The sequence below is a fragment of the Montipora foliosa genome, chromosome 4 (genome assembly GCF_036669935.1).
Source record: "Montipora foliosa isolate CH-2021 chromosome 4, ASM3666993v2, whole genome shotgun sequence".
NCBI classification, from domain to species: Eukaryota; Metazoa; Cnidaria; class Anthozoa; order Scleractinia; family Acroporidae; genus Montipora; species Montipora foliosa.
In genome coordinates this window covers 3093948-3113659 of record NC_090872.1, presented here as the reverse complement: position 1 = coordinate 3113659, position 19712 = coordinate 3093948, and the positions used below count along the sequence as shown (strand labels likewise).

The window sequence follows — 19712 nt, the reverse complement described above, 5'->3', positions numbered from 1 at the left end:
TAGTTTTTATAGTCATCATTTAATAATTAAGTGTTAAGTATGGCTTGTTTTATTTGTAAATTAAGTTGTCATATTTAGTTGTTTAAGTATTCTCAACCAGTCTTTTTCTTTTTTCATTTTATTTTATTAGTATTATATTAATTTTAGTTAAAGCCTTCTTTTATTCATGCAAATTCTTTACATTATGTTTGCTGACCATATGCCATTTAAGTCTCCGGCTTTGGCTGCTCTCATGTATTTCTCAGTGTGTGATATGCAATAATAATACTGGGAATAAAGGACTTAAGCCGCAGCTATACGAGCGATATTTTGCTCGCGCAGGTTATGCGGTTTTTTCAAATTTTGTCGTGTCGTCAGCGCGCGATGAGTATATCACACGTGTGGCGACGCGACAGGTGAAAAAATCGCAAGAAAAAGGTCGCCGGAGTTGAAACTTTGACGACAAAATCGCAGAGATAGTTGCCCGCTTGGCAACCTTCAACTTTTTGCCCGCACTTGCGACGCAACTAAAGAGTGTTTAGCCAATGAAATTAAAGGAGGACTGTTTGTTTACGGTGCCCAGGTCTCTTGAAGTATGCGATTCCCGCGGCCTTCAATTTGTCGCCAAAATTTGTCAGCCACACTCGCGTGCAGGCAAAGCGACAAAATTTGAACAAAATCACATCACCGGTGCGAGCAAAAAATCGCTCGTGTGGCCTACTTCTTAATTTGCTTTGAATTCATTATTATCGCTTTGAATTCACTATTATCGTGAATTTGAATTCATTATTGTCGTGAATGTGGGACACTGTGTCCCAGGACTTGTGGTAGCAAAGAAAATAACGAAATAAAAAATCATACAATGTACTTATTCGTGTCTTAAAAAACATTTATTTAAGCTGCTGAAGAATAATTAGCGTTAGCTAGATTAATAATTTAGGCCGAAGCTTTGATTTTAAAATGTTTAGCTTTGTCGCGAAGTTTGGAAGTGTTTAATACTGTTTATTGCCGAGAGATAATACAGCATCATCAAATTAATAGTGTTAAAAAGATTGCCTCTGAAAAGCTAGAGATGAGGTGGTCATGGTCAAGTGGTTAGGTGAAGGATTAATCAATATTCCTAGGTTCGAGTCCTATGTCTATACACTTCAGTTTTCTTTTAAAAAATATATGACCATTTCCCATAATCCATATCAAGCTTTTAGTCTTCTAAATAAACGATAATACCGAGAAAAAAAAATAGAATAGTGAATTCAAAGCAAATTAGGAATTGACGATTATCATAATAGTGAATACAACGTAGAGAATGGGTTACCATGTTGAACAGAAAACAAGTTTCCTGTTATTCAGTGTTATTTCGTTGCGTTCCTTTTTTCCAGAGTTTATAAATCATAGCATTAAAATTGATATTTACACAATATGACAATGTTGCGAGAATGAGCATGTTGCTTGATAGTCTCCTGAACTAGTTTTGTTACGCTCAGTGAAACACAGTGAAACACGAGGAGTTCCCTTTAATGAAGTTCGTCTATCACCTAACTGTTTTGGAGTTTGTCATAGTGCATGTACTGTGGCAATATTATTATGTGGTGTGGTTTTATTATGTGGCAAGGCTTGGTGACCAAGACCAAATTTTATGGCAGCGAAAACAAATATCCTTTTGTGGAAAAGCTAAGAAGTCTTTCTAGCCTGGGCAAAATTTAAAAAATATGTAAACCAAATTGAAGTTAGAAGGTCTAATCAGCATGAATACAAATTGGATAAAAATAAATCGCTCGGCATTTATGAAACTAAAGTGGTCAAATAAAGCCCAAAGACCCCAAAGTACGGGATGATAAGTCAAAAAACTAAAAGGATTATTCATTATCGCGTAATTATTCGAACCAGCAAAATGAACTGACTAGAAAATCTTTCATTGAGTGTGTATTTCTTTTAAATTTAAAACTGGTGTTCTTTGTACGTCTCTTTTTTGCTAAAAAGACATCTTAAAGCTAGGGTTACACGCCAAGCCGCTTGTTTAATTTGGTTTAATTCTTGGTACGGTGCACTGACGGTGGATATGAAATTGTGCCGTTTTAAAGTGAGTTTGTAACGACTCGATCGCTTACACTTACCGTTGAGGCTCGTGACACTGACCAGAGTGTAGATGGTCACCGAGCTAGTAAAAGCACCCAAAAACTATGATGGCTTGTTAATCGAACTATACCAGCACTGTTAAAATTGAACACGACTTTGTTTATTGAGTATTGCCTCGTTCCGAGTTCAGTTCCATCACTTATAAATGCGAAAAGTACTCGACATTTTTTACATAGGCAAGGAGCCGGGGTGAATTCTCCCATGGAGTATGGCGTCGTTGATTCACGATTTCATTTCAGTATTTACAGGGGATGAAATTAAACCATTTTGTGAATGTTGGGTCATTTCTAGCGAGAAGAGAAATAACTATTAATTTACCTGAACCTAGCACAATAGGACTGGTTACCTCCTAAGAGTGCTTACTTTTGCTACGTAGTAGAGCTTCCGAACTTGTCTTAATGGCTCAAATGTGGGTTGAGTTTGTTGGTTCATCGACATCTACATTTCCGGACGTCGGTAAAAGTGTCGTTAGACATCACACCAACGTATAAGAATGTAACAAAAGTTAAAATAATACCAATGAAAATTATATCTACTAAAACGTGAAGTGAAAAAAGAAATAAATATGTAAGGGAATAAATTAATGTAAAAATAACTTAAATACTAAAATCAGTCAGTAAAGTACTTAGAAATGTTAGTCTTAAATGTCTCTAGAGAATTACTTTCAACAATGCCTTTCGGTAGTTTGTTCCACATCCTTAGGGTACCAGGAAAAAAGGAATAAAAATATACATCCTTTGTGGCGTTAATGTTTAAAAATTTATAATCATGACTAGAACGAGAGTTCTCTTAGGGCGCAGGTTACTCTCACCAAAATCCAAGATATAATTTGATTTGCGGTATAATTTCATTTTAATTAATTTGATCTGCAGTTTCCCCAGGTAGTCGAGCACTTGGGATCATTTAGATAAGTTTGAGACTTACAAAGCCATGCACTAACTCGGTTGAAGGAATGAAACGACTGTGTTAAGAGTGTACCACAATCCTGTATTTTAGGCTACTTTTATCTATGCGTCGTTGCTAAAAAGGAAATCTCTCATAATTCTCTTCATTAAGTCCTTTCCTGCATGATATCACAAATTATTAAAAGCTGGATCATTTGATAATGCAATTCGAGAGTTTTGATTGGCTAAGCCATCATGGGTTATGAGCCATTATACCATGATCTACAAACACGGCAAGCATATGCGTGATTTTTGGGGCCTTTTTATTTTTATTGTAGTCTAATTTTCTATATTTTGGGGGCGTTTTTAATAAAACAATTATTCCACTCGCGCTTGTTGGATATGAGATGATTATAACCCACTCGGCGCTACGCGCCTCGTTGGCTATCTATCATCTCATATCCAACGCGCGCTCATGGAACAATTGTTAAATAACATCATATCAAGCGGTAGCAGCAGTGACGTGGTGAATACGGTTGACTGTCCTTTTTTTTTTTTTCACTCTCTAAATTAAGAGGTACCTTCTTTGTGTTCTTTTAGTCCGGAATCATATTAAAAACAACAGCTAATTGTGTTAATGCACGGCAACCGATGAAGGTCAGTTTTTCAATTACCACTGCTAAATGAAACGGGCATGTTATAACAATCCGCTTGAATAGTACTTAGATCAAAGAGCCCTTAGTGAAAACGACCGGCTTTCAATTGTCTTTGTAAGTACCCCTGGATTTTACACAGTTAATTATCTTGTCCCATTCGATGGCATGTGTAGTTAGTCGTGGAGTGAAGCGGTTTATATAAATCCCCATGACCACAACCACGTTGCTATACATTTTAAAATTTACAGGACCGACCTCACGGTTTTCTTTTGTGACTTGCTTAGTAGGTCTAGGGCAAAACAAAACCTACCTGAAAAGTTGGAATTAGGCATTACGTAGAAATTAGATGGGCGTATTTCTGTCTGCCGGCTTGGGCATACGGTTGATTTTACACAAAGTACTTCCAGCTAATTGGCATATAGCAACTGCTCAAAAACAAACTTGGAAAATTTCCACTTTTTATGCATGATGTACGAACTAGTTGATAACGTTAAAGATTCCTCAGCATAAATATACGTTTGCCCACTGAGCCTTGAAAATGAAAACCTTTGGTAATGCAGCGCATCGAACATAAATCAGGAAACGCCTCTTATTTTAATGGTGAAGATCAAGATACGTAACGGCCGTTTCATTTTAAGCTGGGGGTATAAAAATCGTCATCATGAATAGCATTAAGGTCATTCGCACATTAAAGTCAAGCAGTGAATCCTGTAAAAGACTTGGCTAAGCTTTTCTGAAAGACATTTAGTAAAAAAGTCTTGTGCAGCATGGGGAAGCATGGGCCCTATAAATGGACTCTCCTGTTAAAGCAAGCCAGGCATGCACCATTTCAACTTAACATGAACAAATGCTCTTTGAATGCTTCGAGAAACCTTCGGGCGAAAGTTTGCAGGATTAACGCCTCACCATGGCTTTACCTCGGCCATTTAGCAATTTTAGAGGCTCCTTTTGAACATTCTTCCAACAAGTGTCTACATCTCAATATAAGTTGCCATCAGCTCGTCTTCAATCCTTCCGTTGGCATTACTCGTTTTTGACGGTTCACAATGTAATAAATCCTACCTTTTCTTGGTTGCCTGCGTTTGTCAGGATTTTGTACGCCTCTGGACTGCAGCTACGTCTAGCACAACCGAAGGGGCAGAGAATTTTGTCCGAAAGAATGTCAGACTCTCATGAATTACAATTCAGGCGGTACCGGAACAGAAAACACGATAGAGGAATGTGTGGATGATGGCTTGTTGAAAGCGCTTCCTCCAATTAGAAGGAGAGATTGCAGGTGTCACTGGAGAAAATTGTTCCCTGTGAAAGTCTCAGATCGTTTTCCTTAGTCGCTGATAGTATTAGCGAGGAGTCTTTCGTAATTAGTTCTTAAGAGATTTCACTCGAACGGCAGACTTTGCGTAACTTAGTGTATTTCAAGTGTCACGCAAGTAGACCCGTGTTTGCCTCAACTGTCGGCCATTCGAATCTTACCTTCCAACGGCATTAAAGGGAACGACAAATTCCTTTAAAGTATATTTATCTAAGCGCTTTTCGCATTGTTAAAATTGCATGCAAGTATTGAGCGGGCAACGATAGGCCCAAAGGTTTTTGCCACGACCTTTTTATCTCCACAATATGCGCAGTATTTGAAGTGCTTTTGTTTGGTGATTATGTCGGATGCTGGATTATAAGTATGTCTTATACTTATCAGCGGTCATATTTAGGCCCCTAATACAACTTTAATCCGATAATAAGTACATTATTTGTGTTTTTAAAGGAAGTGTCGATGTATCGATCGAGAAAAAGTCTAACAATCAGAGACTCCTCTGATCTCCCACCCACCAAGGCAACGGGGGGCACAACAGGGAAAAGATTGAATTTTCAAACTCAGAGACGAGACGAGTTAAATTGGAAACGACTTGTATATTTAAACTCTAAGGAATTATGTCGCCATAGTGTCCATAATGTCAAATTGTTCCCTGTGGAGGATTAGTCACTACGGCGCTGCGAATGCCAAGTATTTGAATATTATTTTCATTACAAAGAGTTTCTTTTTAAGATTTGTTGTCCTCCTTTAAAACTGAAAGCAAGCTATTGCTCCTTGCCTTCCGAGAACCGTCTTTTTATAGAAACGTCTTTTAGTTATTCACTTTTCTTGAAGGGTTCAAGATGGTTTGCATTTCCTCTTCCTCGGTGTCCCACTAGTTTTCCTTATAACTTTCTCTTTAAATATTTAGGTAAATGTTTTACTGAACTAAGAGGACTACGAGGAAAAAATGCTGTTATAAAGAAGCGGACTGGTCACCAGCTTCGTTAAAAAAAAAAACCATTTCAAAAACGCTTTGTGTCAACGAATGCATGATCCCGCCGACGGTTATCATTGCAGCAGTAAGAAGTTATGCGAAGTAAGCTGGGTTATCCACTATGACGTTCAAAATTATCAACCCTGTAAGAGATCAATGACTACACATACATTGTTGTTCATGTTCCTAGACCCTGTTAAAGTTGACCTACGTTGTACTTCATTATTTCCAAGTTCAGTTTTTTCCCAGCTACATTCGATTCCTCTTGACTAATGGCCTCTTCTGTTTCCATGGCCGTGAGATATGACGCCAAGTTAGTCACGCTTGCGGAAGAGAACAGGACTGACCACATCGGCGGAAACCTGTTGCCCACAGGCACTTTTTGCGAATAGTGTGTGATTCGGTCTTTAACCGAGAAGATTTCTAAGGGCGCACTTTCTCTTCCGTCACTTGAAAACCCTGAGTAAAGTACCGGTCAAAGTTGTAGGAGGCGCGGTGGCCTGATGGTTAAAGTGCTGGACTCCGGATCGAGTGGTCCGGGTTCGGGTCCTGGCCGGGGACATTGTGTTCTGTTCTTGGGCAAGACACTTGGGCAAGACACTTTACTCTACTTAATTTAGCCAGGTCACGGTGCCTCTCTCCACCCAGGTGTATAAATGGGTACAGACGAGTTTAATGCTGGGGGTATCCCTGCGATGGACTAGCAATCCCATCGAGGGGAGAGTAGAAATATTCCTAGTCGCTTCATGTTACGGAAACCGGAGATGAGCGCCGGCCTGATGGGCCTTCTCGCTTGTAAGCAGAGACGTTACCTTTACCAAAGTTGACCGTATCATCCCTGTACCGTAATCCGATGCTGTATCAACCGAGCCAAACAACAAATCAGCTCTTGCTGATAAACGCTCTTAAAAGTCCCCATATACTCTGTGGAACACCGGTTAAAAAATGATTGCAAAAAAGTAGAGGAAGCTGTCCCCGTTGTGGTGGCCTTGTCTTCGTTGTATATCATTAATTTTATTCAGGGGTTTCCGGGTTGGCTGGATTACCGATGCAAAGCTCATTGGAATAGGAAATCCGCTATGTAAATCATATCATAGCCACTGTTCGACATAAATTCTTTCTAGTTGGTTTTTGGTTTTAAGGCTTAATTAAGGTGCCCCTGTGACCTCAAAAATTAATTCGTATTTTTGTTTGGACTTCAAAACTATGTTAACTAAACACTAAGCGACCAAAGATTTAAGCTTTGATTTAAAAAGACGTCTGACAACTGATACATATATCCAGGTCAATCATTAAAAATGCTGCCCCAGGTCTTGATCTGTGTCGATCATGTATATCGAAATAGCCCGAGGATACTTGCTTTTGTGGCATCGATGTGGGCCACAAATAATTTAAATAGTATTGTATGACAGTACTTGTAAGTAAACAACTGAAGACGGAACCTTAGATTGAATTTCTTGTTGAAATACTTGCTTTGCGAGAAGGTGGCAAGCACTGATTTTTATAGGTTCAAGATAGTGCTAAAGAAGTAGCACTTTTACTGCCAATAGCAACTCATACAATTGAGTCAAATATACTCAGCGAAGTTAAATTTATAGAAATAATGCAGTACAACCTATTTGATGAATGCATGGGTTGAGAACAGTCAGTCGTGAGAGATGAATTGGAAACAAAAAATGAGGATCCTTTAAGTAAGTAACATTAAGCGAATCTTAGTTGTTTTCAGTTCAAAGGTGCTCACAATCGTTGCCAGAGGGAACATGATTTATCGGCGATTCTACTTCCCCAAACTGTGACTTGATACTGCGAGCGACTTAGTCGGGAGATCCAGTAAAAGAATAATCCTTGACATATAGCCTTATCAAAGCTCGTTAAAAATGGTAATGCGTTTCAGAAACACTGAAGTAAGGTCACTTGTATGCATTATGGGTCAGAGCGGTGTAATTTATAGACATGATTGTTTACTTCAGGAAGTATTTGTCTCAGAAGCAGGAAGAAAGAATTATTCGATTGGTATGAGTAAACTTCCTTATAAAAAAACCATAGTCTGAGACCAGTCGACCCAGCTTTCATCTTATGTAGCTCTAAAATATATCTTGGATGACCCCCAGGATATCCGAAAGTGTTTTGCGTGGCTCGACAAAAACCAACGTGCACCGAGAATCACATCTTAAATTCATACTGACTAAGCAGAGAGAAAGGACAGAAATGGTTTAGACTGTATAATTAGGATAGTACGCGCACTCTCATTGGTCAATAGCTGTGTTTAGATGAGAGTATGTAAACACGGCTGTGACGTCACATTGACCGGTAGGAAATATGAGCGTTCATATATCAAGAAAATCTGATCTGTTTCAATCAAGAAGTAAAAAAACAGCATTTTCCTTCACTTGTCGGATTATTTTTGAGAAACATTTTATAAAAGCAATTGAGGACTTTTTTTCCGTGTTTACATAGCCTCATCTAAACACTCGGAGAGTTGGGAGAATTCTCCACAGTTATGTAAACCCTCGACTGCGTCTGGGATTTGCATAACTGTCTTGAACTCTCCCAACTCCCCCTCGTGTTTAGATGAGAGTATGTAAACACTGAAAAATTCCTCTACTGCTTAATTTCAGCCTGTTTAATTGTTATTGGGCATGATTTGGAGAGGTTCACACTTTGTTCCTGACTGAGTGTTTTTTCCTCTGTGCCAATTCACCTTTAAGCTTCTTGCAGTTTTAATACCATGGAGTGTTCTATGGCTAAGAGGAAGTTGTCTGAAAAAAGGGTTTTAGCTGGAGTCCTTGGATTATGGCCGATTCCTCGTCGAAAAGTTATGTTATTTGAAATCGAGCCATAAATTTATTGAAAATAACAAGACGTTTCTCTGTTTTGGTTTATTTTGTAAACTCATCATGCTGTGTACTGCAAGCGCTCAACATAGTCGGTGTCTTCAGTGAGTTCCCGAAGACAACTTTTTGAAGCTAGAAAGAGGAAGTCAACTCGAGATTCGCCATCGAAATACTTGGATCCGGGTCTCAGGACGTAATCTTCACACCGCCTTGTCATTGATAATAGGGAGCTTACGAAACGAGGACGATGACGGCTACGAGGACTTCATTTAAAAATACAAATCCGCGTTATTCATATCACTACGAAACTCTTTTATGTCGTTCCGCGTTAAGAATGTGTAGTAATTGACAAGGAATTAAACTGGTATGAGTGGGTTGGAAGCGTAGAGAGAGAACTGAAAATTCATCGTCATGTGCTAACGTCCTCCACAGATCCTTGAATTTAGTCATTTCACGTCGTCATTTAGGAGATGACGGCAAAGAAATGCACCAAAACATAAAACGCACTTGCAGAGCGTGTAGAGCCATTGTTTTTGCTCAATAAACCTACTGTTTTGTAGCGTCGTCGTTGCCGTCGGCGTCGTGGTTTCGTAAGCTCCCTAATACAAAATCACTATGAAGTCACCCGAAAGTAAAAATGCTGAAGGTTCCACAGATATGCCAAAAGCGTGGAGTTACAAACAAATTAAACGCGAAATACTAGTTGATATAAAGCACCCGGCCAAAGAAACAATTATGGAAATCGGAGTCTAAGCTGGGTAGCACCAGTAGGATGTTCTAACTATAGATGGTTTTCACCTGACGCCACAGCAGCCATGTTGGTGATATGCACAGAACAATAGAGAAAAAAATCATTTGGGAATTTGACTCTATTATAATGCAAAATAAGAGCCATAATGTGCTGTTGATTTGTGCAGTGAGGCGGGCAGGTGGTTTAACTGGATTCATAAACAGTGTCCGCGGTGGCTTACGGTGGTCGTAGGTTCGATTCCTACGCAGGATTCCGATTTCCTTCGCCCGTTGCCAAACTACAAGAAGATCATCTATCTCACGGACACAGTATCATTAGGCCATTCCCCCCCCCCCCCCCCACCCCCTCCCCCACTTTTTTTTTTCGTTTAGCGTCGAATGCGACTCCTGATATTGGGTCGGACGGTCGGATTGAAAAAATTAAAAAAGCCTTTAAAAAATCACAAGAATCATAAGTAGTCTCGGAATCGGAGGCCTGGTACTCCAGCATCATTGCTGTGGATCCAGGAAAACTAAAAGACGTGAACCCAAAATCAATATGGCGGAAAAGTTGGTTGATGTTGTTGTAAAATTAAGACAACGTGGGAAAAAGGGTTTAACTATACCGTAACCTTTTTTTCTCGAAAATGCCAAACATTTGGGTCGGTCGGACGTCACTAAACTAAGAAAATAAAGGGGATGGCCTCACCACTTTCCGCACTATTATAGTAGCAAATTGCTGTGCTTTCAGATCATGAGGCTTCAGGTAGCGTTCACCCTGGCCGATTTCCGTTTCAAGGATTTCATTTAAACCGGTTCCGCATTTAAACAGTTTAAATAAAAGCATTTCTATGCTCTTCTCTTAAAAGACGGCCATTATTATAGAGCTTATCCCAGAAAAACTTAAACCTGGAAAAGATAAAATCTCCACGTTCTTTTATACTTGTTCAGTTTTGTTAAGATGTAATGATGATTTGCGGTGGGAGACAGTCGTAATTCGTAGGCCTCTATTAGGTTTTCAAATGGTCCTCGGATAACGCAGCCTCTCTTGTAACAATACTATTTAACAACTTCCCCTAACCCCTTGCAAGACCTTGAAAACGTGTGGTCACAGATCATGTCATCAACAAGTTACAGACGGTTCTCTTATCGGTTTGAGTTTTTGTGGTGTTAACAAGCCGCGAGAAATGAATGAGATAAAATTGAATACAAGAGCCAAAGATAACAATGTCTTGCACGAAAACCCTGCTGTGGAATTTGATTTGAGGAAAAAACAATCGCAGATTGATAAACTTTTAACTTAAAAGTTTCTTTTGGTTAATGGAATGGCAACGGTGAGATAATACACGAATACCAGTGTGTTTGTAATGCATTCCGTTATATGTAAAGAAAAGCACGAGCTGGACAGGAGATCTGATTCCTTGCTAATGTGAAAGGCAATTAAATGCCACTGAAAAGTTGCCTTTTATAACAATTTTCATCAGCTGTTTTGCTTGGCTTACGCATGCGCACCTTTTGTCCTCGTTCCCGTGCGACTTTTCCACTCTAATAATCGTTGTATTATATTGACAACTTTAAAACCCTGTTCACATTTATCAGTATACTATTTTTTAAAGTAACGTACAAGTAACAAAAGACTACAGTACTTAGAGCCGCCTGCGCTGGCGCTTGCATTCCGTCAATAAGTTAAACTGAGGAACACTTGAACAATAATATAATTTAAGATTGAGGTATACAAAAGAAAAGTTCAGTTCTCAACTGAACCATCGGTAATACTACTCTTCCTTAAATTAATGAACCCTTCATCTTCACGGTGACTCGAAATACGCAATAAAAATAGTTCAGTTATGGGAATTAACTGGCTCAAACTTCTCAAAACCGCTGTAGTCAATCCCGATGTTAGACGGTAGTTGGCTTTCCCAAGTCACCTGCATTTTACTAAGAAACGCGCTGAATCCGGCATTTGAAAAACTACAACCTGAAAGTGGTAAAATAGTTTGAACTGTAGCAATGACTTAGTCCTTTTCTTTTCTTTGTATATTGTAGTCTTGTTATGTTGACCCACCTTTAGAATATGAGATTTCCTGCTGGCTACTTGTTCAAGTTCATCCCTCTCAGCTTGTTGCTTGACTGCTGTTAGATTACCATTTGGATTAATAAATTATTTGATTATTTTTTAACTGAGACAGCCTCAAAACAATCTAACCTTCCAATTGATTATTATACCAGGCTCACAGATTTTTCGTTTACCGAAGCCGACCAAAAGCGTAAGATGAAGAATCTGACTCCTATTTTAGGTAATTTGAATAGCTTAATTTAATCAAACCTTGTTAATTGTGAAGACAATTTTTTTTTTCTGTCCAAATAAAAAGGCGTCCTCAGACAATAGGTTAGATTTTCAAATTTCACCTTTCAAGGCAAAGGGCCTGTCAGCTTTTTCAAGATAACATTCTCGATGGAAAACGATTTTGCTTCCTGTCGAAAACAGTGCCAATGAGTTCGATTCACGTTTTTGACAAATTTCATTTTTAGTTTTTTATCGGCAGCACAAATTAAGCAAAGTGTGGCAATCCGGCTCATTAAGCAACCGATGCTTCATTGGCAGTTGACTTCAGAATGCTCTAATCTATAGTGATCATTCCTATAGTCATCGTAAAAAAACTGGCTGCTGTGTTGTAACTGATCGAAAGCTATGCTTACGATACGAGTTGAAGATACTACGTCTCATAGCGCTGCAAGCGGAAACAATCGAAAAGAAATGTGCTTGAAATTAACACAGTTAATAGCTCACAAACAGCGATTTGTATACAGTTGTTGCGTGAGTTCATATACTATAATCACACAATATTCCATCTCTGTGTTTACTTAGCCTTTCAAAAAGAGAACCAAACGGCGTCGATAACCTGGAGTTTAGTATCCAGAAACCTTTGAGATGGAATAAATTCATTTAATTCACTGACGCCAAGTTTTAAATTAAAGTTTCTAAAGCTGACCCTTGATTAATGATTCACTGATCATTGCATGCAGGTTGCGTGTATATCACACCGGACACCGGGGCGTTTGACTTGAGAGGGATCGATGGCTGAGAACGAACTCTAACGGTTTCGTAACTCGGAAAATCACCTATCAAATGTACGGGAGCAAATGTGTTCAAGGTTGAATACAACAACTTAGGGATTTGATTAGGAGCGATTGAACACTTCTTCGACAGATGTATGTACACTCTTTCCCCGCTGTCTACGTTAAATTTACCGGCAGCGAAGGACTCGTAAAAGCTTTCATCGGAGAATCTAACAAATTGAAAATCATTTACTTTTGCTCATGTAGTGAGACGGCGTTTTTGTAAATAAAGAACATGGTATTTTAAAGAGACCAGGAGAAGACATACAGACTAAGTTCTAAGAAGCTAGAAGTAATCGGCGATGTTTAATAATAATAATAATTATTAATTATTATTATGAATACTCACCTTTGGTGCGATTTTTTCACAACTAAGGAATATCCTTGGCTTTATAATGAAAATTGGTGAATAGTGCCACACTTTTGAGCAGTCGCGGCAAAGGGCTTCCCTTAAAACTGAAGAAACCAAACACGGAAAGTTTAGTTTTAATCCAAGCAGCTGTCAATTATTGTTCTGTCGTTGGAGATAATCGACCGGAAATTGATTTCAAACTGTTCATCAGCAAATCTAAAGAATGTATTTTCCGTTTCTAGATAAATTGTGTGTTCCTTGCTTAATGATATGCGTTGATGCGCGAGTGGCTTGCACAGAAACTTTTAGTCGAAAATTTGGACGAACTTGGATGAACTTACTGATGGGTCGGCCTCCTCAATCAATAGTTGGCAACTGTGAAAGTTCAAGTTGTACTGATAACTGAACACCTACACTTTTCATTTAAAGCATTGATAACTTGATCAGTTCAGATCCTTGAAGTTGGTGTTTTATTGGAATTCTCAAGGTGGGGTGGTGTTTGTCTTCCTTACTAGCCCGGTTGTTTCAACCATTTTTATGTTAACTTTTTAAATGTGACACTTTTAAGTTGAGGTTAAAAAGGACTCAAACCTATATAATACGACCTCAATATAGAAGCGGTTCTATGTCTATCCCCCACCGATCCAATGGCTGCTGAACTAAGCACCGAGGGCCGTACATTACTCTATGATGTATTTTCTGAAAAGATAGTTTTGAGCAGATATTTGCGATGAACCAAGTTTAACAGAATTGAACTTAATTTATCCAGTTATGTCCATAGGATTGAACGCAACTTATACACTTATCACAGCGTATAAACAATGCGGCGGAAAGACGACTAATCAGCTGATTTTAAACTGAGTGGAAAATTTGATTTTATCGCGAGAAGTCAGGGATTGGGCGAGAAAACCACTTGCAGTATGTTAGCCATTTGTTTGTATTACAGCAGAGTAAAAATGCCGTAAATTATGCCACTACGATGTCTCCCTTTTGTCTTTCGAGGAAGCCGGTATCCTAAGAACCGTTATTCGCAGGGGCTGTGAAGGCGATTGACTCAGCGCACCATTAATTTGACTTATGCTGCCGGAATAAACTCCACTAGAAGAGTAAATTTACAATGCCGTTCTTTCTTCGGAGGATTATACAAGAGATAAGCTTAATAAAGTGTTATAAAATTCGAAGTATGCGTAGGACTTCTCGAAGAATCTACATTGCATAATTTTCAGAATTAACAACAGCTTCTGCATGGTAGTGTTTTATATATATGGTAATGTTATTTGCCAGCTGGGAGGTCCGTATAAGGAAAAACTGTGAAGGTAGGTCACAGTTTTTTGCTATTTTTGCTATACGGGGCGACCCTTAGCTGGTAAATAACTTATTTATTTTTTCCTCTCTCTCTTTCTTCCTCTCGGAAATCACTTGTGTAATTGTTGACTCGCACCGCGCTTGATAGCGAATGCAGTATTTAAAGCGACTTACAAACTGAACGTTAATAAGAGAAATATTTTTATTTGAATTCTATCTCAACGCCAACGGACGGATTCGGCGTCAATAATGGAAATTTAAAGGTCACTACACAAGCTCAAGTAAACAGGGCTAGGATTCAGCCCGGGTAGGCGGGCAAGATATAAAAATCCCCCCCCCCCCCCCCCGCACCCAGAGCCAATCAGATTGCAGGATTCGCAGAATTCCGCCAGCTCGCGCACTCAGGAAAAATAATTACATAGTTCACTTTACGTGTTGTCAATTTTGACGGCAGCATGAAACACATCTGCATACTTATTGAGACAAATTTGCCATGATGATGGAAAGCACTGAATGCCATTCTTTAATATGTTGTTAACTTTTTCCAGCTTAACGGTAAAAAGATTGTGCATTTTTTAGCGCTATTTCGGGCAACAGCCACGCGCGCCATGCTTCTCACCTTCTAACCTCCTCCCTCACACATGCGCAAAAGGGGAGACCTCCCACAAGCACGCTTTCTCTGGCTTTTTTTAATTAATCAATCCCCCATCATCTGTTCTGCGTGTGGTCTCCTTGCTGTGGATGCTTTGACAACCTTCGTATTCACCGGCCCTATCAGAACACAGCATTTTGCAATCTCCTTTAATTTCTTTGTCAGTAATGTTTCAGGGCATGGGTAGGTACGGGCATGGGAGCAACGATTTTGCACGAAGCTGTCATCTGCATTGCTTTGCTAAATTCGATGGTGACATCAGGTGCAGTTATTTGAAAAAAAAAAACAAGAACAATAAAAGCAAGGTGACAGACGCTAACACCAACCCGGTGTGGACAACACATCACGTATGCGCACAACCAATTCTCCCGGTCAATTAGCAGTCATATACAGCTGTTTCGGCCTTTTGGGCCTCATCAGCATGGCGTAGCTAACATACCAGGCTGGTGTTTTTAGCACCCTTTTAAAAAAACCAATTTATTTTTTTCCATTAGAGGTGTTGGATGTCCGCTTTGCATGGTGAGTTGCGAAACTGAAATCACGGCATAAATTTACAAATGAAAAACTCTACTCCACTCTTTGAAGAGGAGGTAGACATGAACTCAGAAATGGCCTATCTTCAGGCTTCATTAGAGATGCTCAAGTCGCTTCATAATCTGCGATGATCCTTTCAGTTTCACTTAGAATCTGCTTCACGCTATGGGCCGTCTTGGCTTTCATGTCTTCGCCTCCTCCACTAAGGCTCAATAGATCGCCACTCAGATCCAGCATGGCCGATCGTAGTCCACTGTTTTGTTGCTATAACAGCTAAAAAACAGAATACAAAGTGTTTTTATGGATGACGGGAAAAGAAAGATCACGATCTCAAGGCTTGTGCGCAGTTGACTGTTTCCATTTAATTTTTTCGCCCTCTTTCCCTTTGTACTGCTCCCTGGTTAGCTGTGTCAATACCTTTCCCATTCTACGCACTTATAAGAGCACTTTTTCCGTAATAATTCTCGGTTTTGGCTTTTCTCCAGAGCTTCAAGTTCAATTTCATTCTTTTAAACACAAATTTAAGGTTACACTACACAGTTCCTGTTTTTTTCCCTGTGCCTTTCTTCCCTATTTTTGGAACGGTTGCAGTTACTTTATGCTCTCGTTAGAGGCTTAATTTATATCACAAAGTATCAAGCAAGGGAGGTGTTTAAAGAGTGATGATCGGTTGAAAAACGAAATGAGAACCACTGCATCCAAAACGTGCCGTACGTAGCGATTCGTTGTCAAACACTCCGTAATTGGGGCCATGCGGGGCATATCGTGACAAACACCAATTCCCTCAGGGCCGTCACATTTTTGCACATACAGGATGAGTTGTGTATGTAGCAGCGATATTGGTAAACTAAAGCTAAAGCCGAAAGAAAGAATATTTTCGTATGCTAACATTGCCTTTCACCATTGCCATTTGACTAATTTTCTCTCATGCCATGTTCCTCCTTTGCTGCAAAAAAGCAACTTCACTCTTGATTTCTTATGTGCGTGTGCATGCCATCCAAGTAATTTGTGATAATCTTATTCATTTTCCGGTTGCATAAGAACCCTGGTATATTGCTTTGACTCATAGGTATTTTAAGTCGCCTGTTTAAAACAATTGGTTAAGCCTGATGGTTTAAGATGTTTGCAGAAGGATTACCTTGCGCAACATTTACCTACCGACCAAGTCCATCAAGTTTTGGCGAGGAGACCTCTGGAAGCTGGATTTTTTCATTCCTCACTGAGAATTCTTTTCTAACATTTTATTTCAGGGATTCACTTATCCTAGTTGTTATTTATTTATTTATTTATTTAATTTTTTTGCCTTTTTCAGTACAAGATTGGAAATCTACTCGCTAAATTAAACTGTCGCGTTTCCTTTCTCTCGAGTTTCCTTTAAATATTCTTTCTGAGACGGCAGCTTAATCATCATTGATTTATTTTAGAAGCGTCGCCCACAGACGTTCAGGGACAAAATATTGAAATGAAAACAATGATTTTTTTTTTTTAAAATGCTAATCACAATTATATATGAAATTACACAAAAATAAATTCAGCGTCACCGGAACATAGCGCCAGTCACGTTTAATGCTGGAACGAAAATTAAACTCCAAAGTTTAAACTTGCCGTCGAATTTTAATCTCTCTTCCAGACTTCAATTTACAAAAAAATAACGAACAAAACAGTGTCAAACCCTAATTATCTTCAAATTATTATCTTTTTAATAAGAATACATTTCCAGTGATCTTTTTTAGTCTTGAATGATTTCGCATCGTCGTTTTTCTTTGCCATTTTCAATGGCAACCTTTTTGAAGCGACATCTCTCAGCAATCAACATGAAAGTTCAAAAGGACTATTTACATTTCTTTTGTACATATTACGTTCGCCCGCATGATGCCTTTGTATTACTGACAACTACCTACTTGAGATTTTAGTCACGTTTAAAACGGCTGTCACTCGCTGTAGACAGATGTATTATAAACTGATGGGCATTTATTTGCCCATATAAGTATTATTGACAAACACCGAAACGCAACTGAGCTGAGACATCACGTACGAACTTTTTACAACTGAGGAGACTTTAACGATATAAACACGATACGAAATAGTCTGCTATCTTCACATGTTAATAAATATAACTCTCTTTGGTTTTGAATTCTGCATTCTGCTTTCATCATTACTTGAAATTTGTATAAACAGTCATTGTTTCTTTTTGTCCACGCATTGGACATGATTTTGTCCCACGTTGCTTGGCATATGGAAGCTCAGTTCGATAGGTTCTTTTTAAACTTGAATTAAACTCGATTTTCTATGTTCTACAGCGCCGATTTCTTCGGAAAAGCTTTCTTGAATAACAGGCAGCATTCGGCCGTTTTTCAATCTCCTGTTGCAGATTTTTTTGACAGCTTTTTCGTTCTCTCTCTGAAAGTCTGTTAAAACTCTAATCCATTCTTGTTTCTCTTTAGGGCTTTCCGCACAAAAGCACAGCGTTCCAGTTGAATTTCCAATCCTCTCTCCTTGCGGTGTCAAAGTAAATGAAACATCGCTATTTTCTGTGATTACACATGATTTTAATCGCAAAAAAGCGCAGGGCTTTTTCCAAATACCCATTGAATCGCTGTAAAAAACCACGAACGGGTCTGCCACCTTGGTATATGCAAATGCCATCAATCTGACGTGACGATTTCGACTGGCGTCTGGAGTTAAAACTAAATAACCAGACTTTGTTTCAGACATAGTAGTGTTCATAATTCCTTGGCTGTCCTCCCACAATTAAAGTGACTTGTTCAGGTTGGTTTTTTCGACTTTGTAGGCTGTGGAGACGCTCAGATCGGCGAAGCTACTAGTCCAATACCACGACTGACCTCGAGAGAGACCTTACAATCCTTTTATTTTGTTTTTTAAGGAAATGACGTAAGCCCACACGAAAACAAACTGGCTCAGCCGCGTATCCTTTTAGTGCGTTCCTTTCGTGACGTCATCTTGTCGCTTTGACGAGAAAGCCAATACGTGTTGCGTTACTGAAGCAGAATTTCACGAGTTCCTTCCTGAATCATCCCGATTCGTGTTGATCTGCGGTCAATAATCTCGCAGGGATCGGGATCGATTTTATCTTGAACGCACTTCATGAAGAAGTATTTTAATATTTGTGGTTTTCTTCGATACTGGTATCCAACCGGAAAAAAAAAACAGCAAGTTAATTAACCGTGAATGATGAATAAATTATGTTCTTGCTTAGCTGCGTCAATATCAAAATAAAATAGCTATCGTGTTTCGGTTTTTTTTGCTTCCCCCACAGTGAATAAATTTGAAGATCATGGCTTTGAAAAGATTGTCTGAGATGTTTTTGAAAAAATTGAGGTGGCATGTTCACTTTTTAAAACGTTTTGGTCTGAAATTGAAAAGGACGTCAGCAAAGTTTCAAAGTGTTGTTAGAAAAAATACGGAAAATTCTTATTAATCCTGTTTATCTTATTTCACACCGTTTTTACATTTTGATGCTGTTGTTAATGTCATCTTACGCACGAATCGTTACCCTATTAAATTCCATATAAGGCCGAGAAAATCTTGCTAGTACTGATTAGGTTCTTTTTTCACAAAACTATAGTGAATTTGGAGCAACTGAGAGGTGTGTGTTTTTTAGCATAATAGGAAGTGTCACCTTATCGCCCCTTAGTTGATCGCATTAGCCAGGCGATAAGATATGAAACTGAAGCAGACTGCTTTAATTTACAGTTCCACCTATTTTCACCATAAATAGTGAAACCGTCTCATTCGAAAGAGGAAATTTGGGGATTACCATAAAGCGTTCTGCCAAAATACATCTGTGGATGTTTCGGCAAAAAAGGTCGGTCGAATCTACAAATAGTATTGTCGCTAGTTAATGTGCATTGGTCATGTTACAAATTGAGATAACTTCCTTGGGAGTAGCTATCGTGGGGTAAGAGTGAAGATAATCGACTTTATAACTGAAAAAAATATTGACCGTTAACTATCTAAGTGACGACAAAAGAAGTTTTTTCATCACGAAGTGAGTTCATAAACTCAATAAATTTAAATTTACCAACTGGGGAGCCTTCTTCATAAAATAGCAATTATCCTACGCAATAGGGAATTGCGCACTTTACATGTAGCAGGTGAAACGTAATAGTCGAAGGCCAAGTCAGACAGAAAGCATTTACCTTGCTGGCCGCCGAAACTATCTGATCGACTAAGAATTTTACAATTTGACAACATTGGAAGACGAACAAGAACAATTCACACTATT

At 38.9% G+C, this 19712-nt stretch overlaps 2 protein-coding genes across 3 annotated transcripts in view; both read right to left on the bottom strand.

The window, feature by feature from the left end:
- Positions 1-13039, bottom strand: part of LOC137999541 (uncharacterized) — a 64345-nt gene extending 51306 nt beyond the window's left edge. The window contains exon 1 of one of the 2 annotated variants that reach the window (XM_068845335.1): positions 12973-13039. The gene's annotated coding sequence lies outside the window, so the exon portion shown is untranslated. Of the gene's footprint in view, positions 1-4717; positions 4843-12972 lie in introns of those variants that run through there. The other variant, XM_068845339.1, reaches the window with a different exon arrangement.
- Positions 13040-17222: 4183 nt separating this feature from the next.
- Positions 17223-18321, bottom strand: LOC137998854 (uncharacterized). The gene has a single exon (XM_068844695.1). It carries the CDS (start codon positions 18191-18193, stop codon positions 17729-17731), a length of 465 nt encoding a protein of 154 aa, XP_068700796.1. The 5' UTR covers positions 18194-18321; the 3' UTR covers positions 17223-17728.
- Between the last annotated feature and the right edge of the window lie 1391 nt (positions 18322-19712).

Coding starts and splice junctions, on each gene's coding strand:
- LOC137998854 (XM_068844695.1), bottom strand. CDS start 18,193: ATGAACACTACTATGTCTGAAACAAAGTCTGGTTATTTAGTTTTAACT.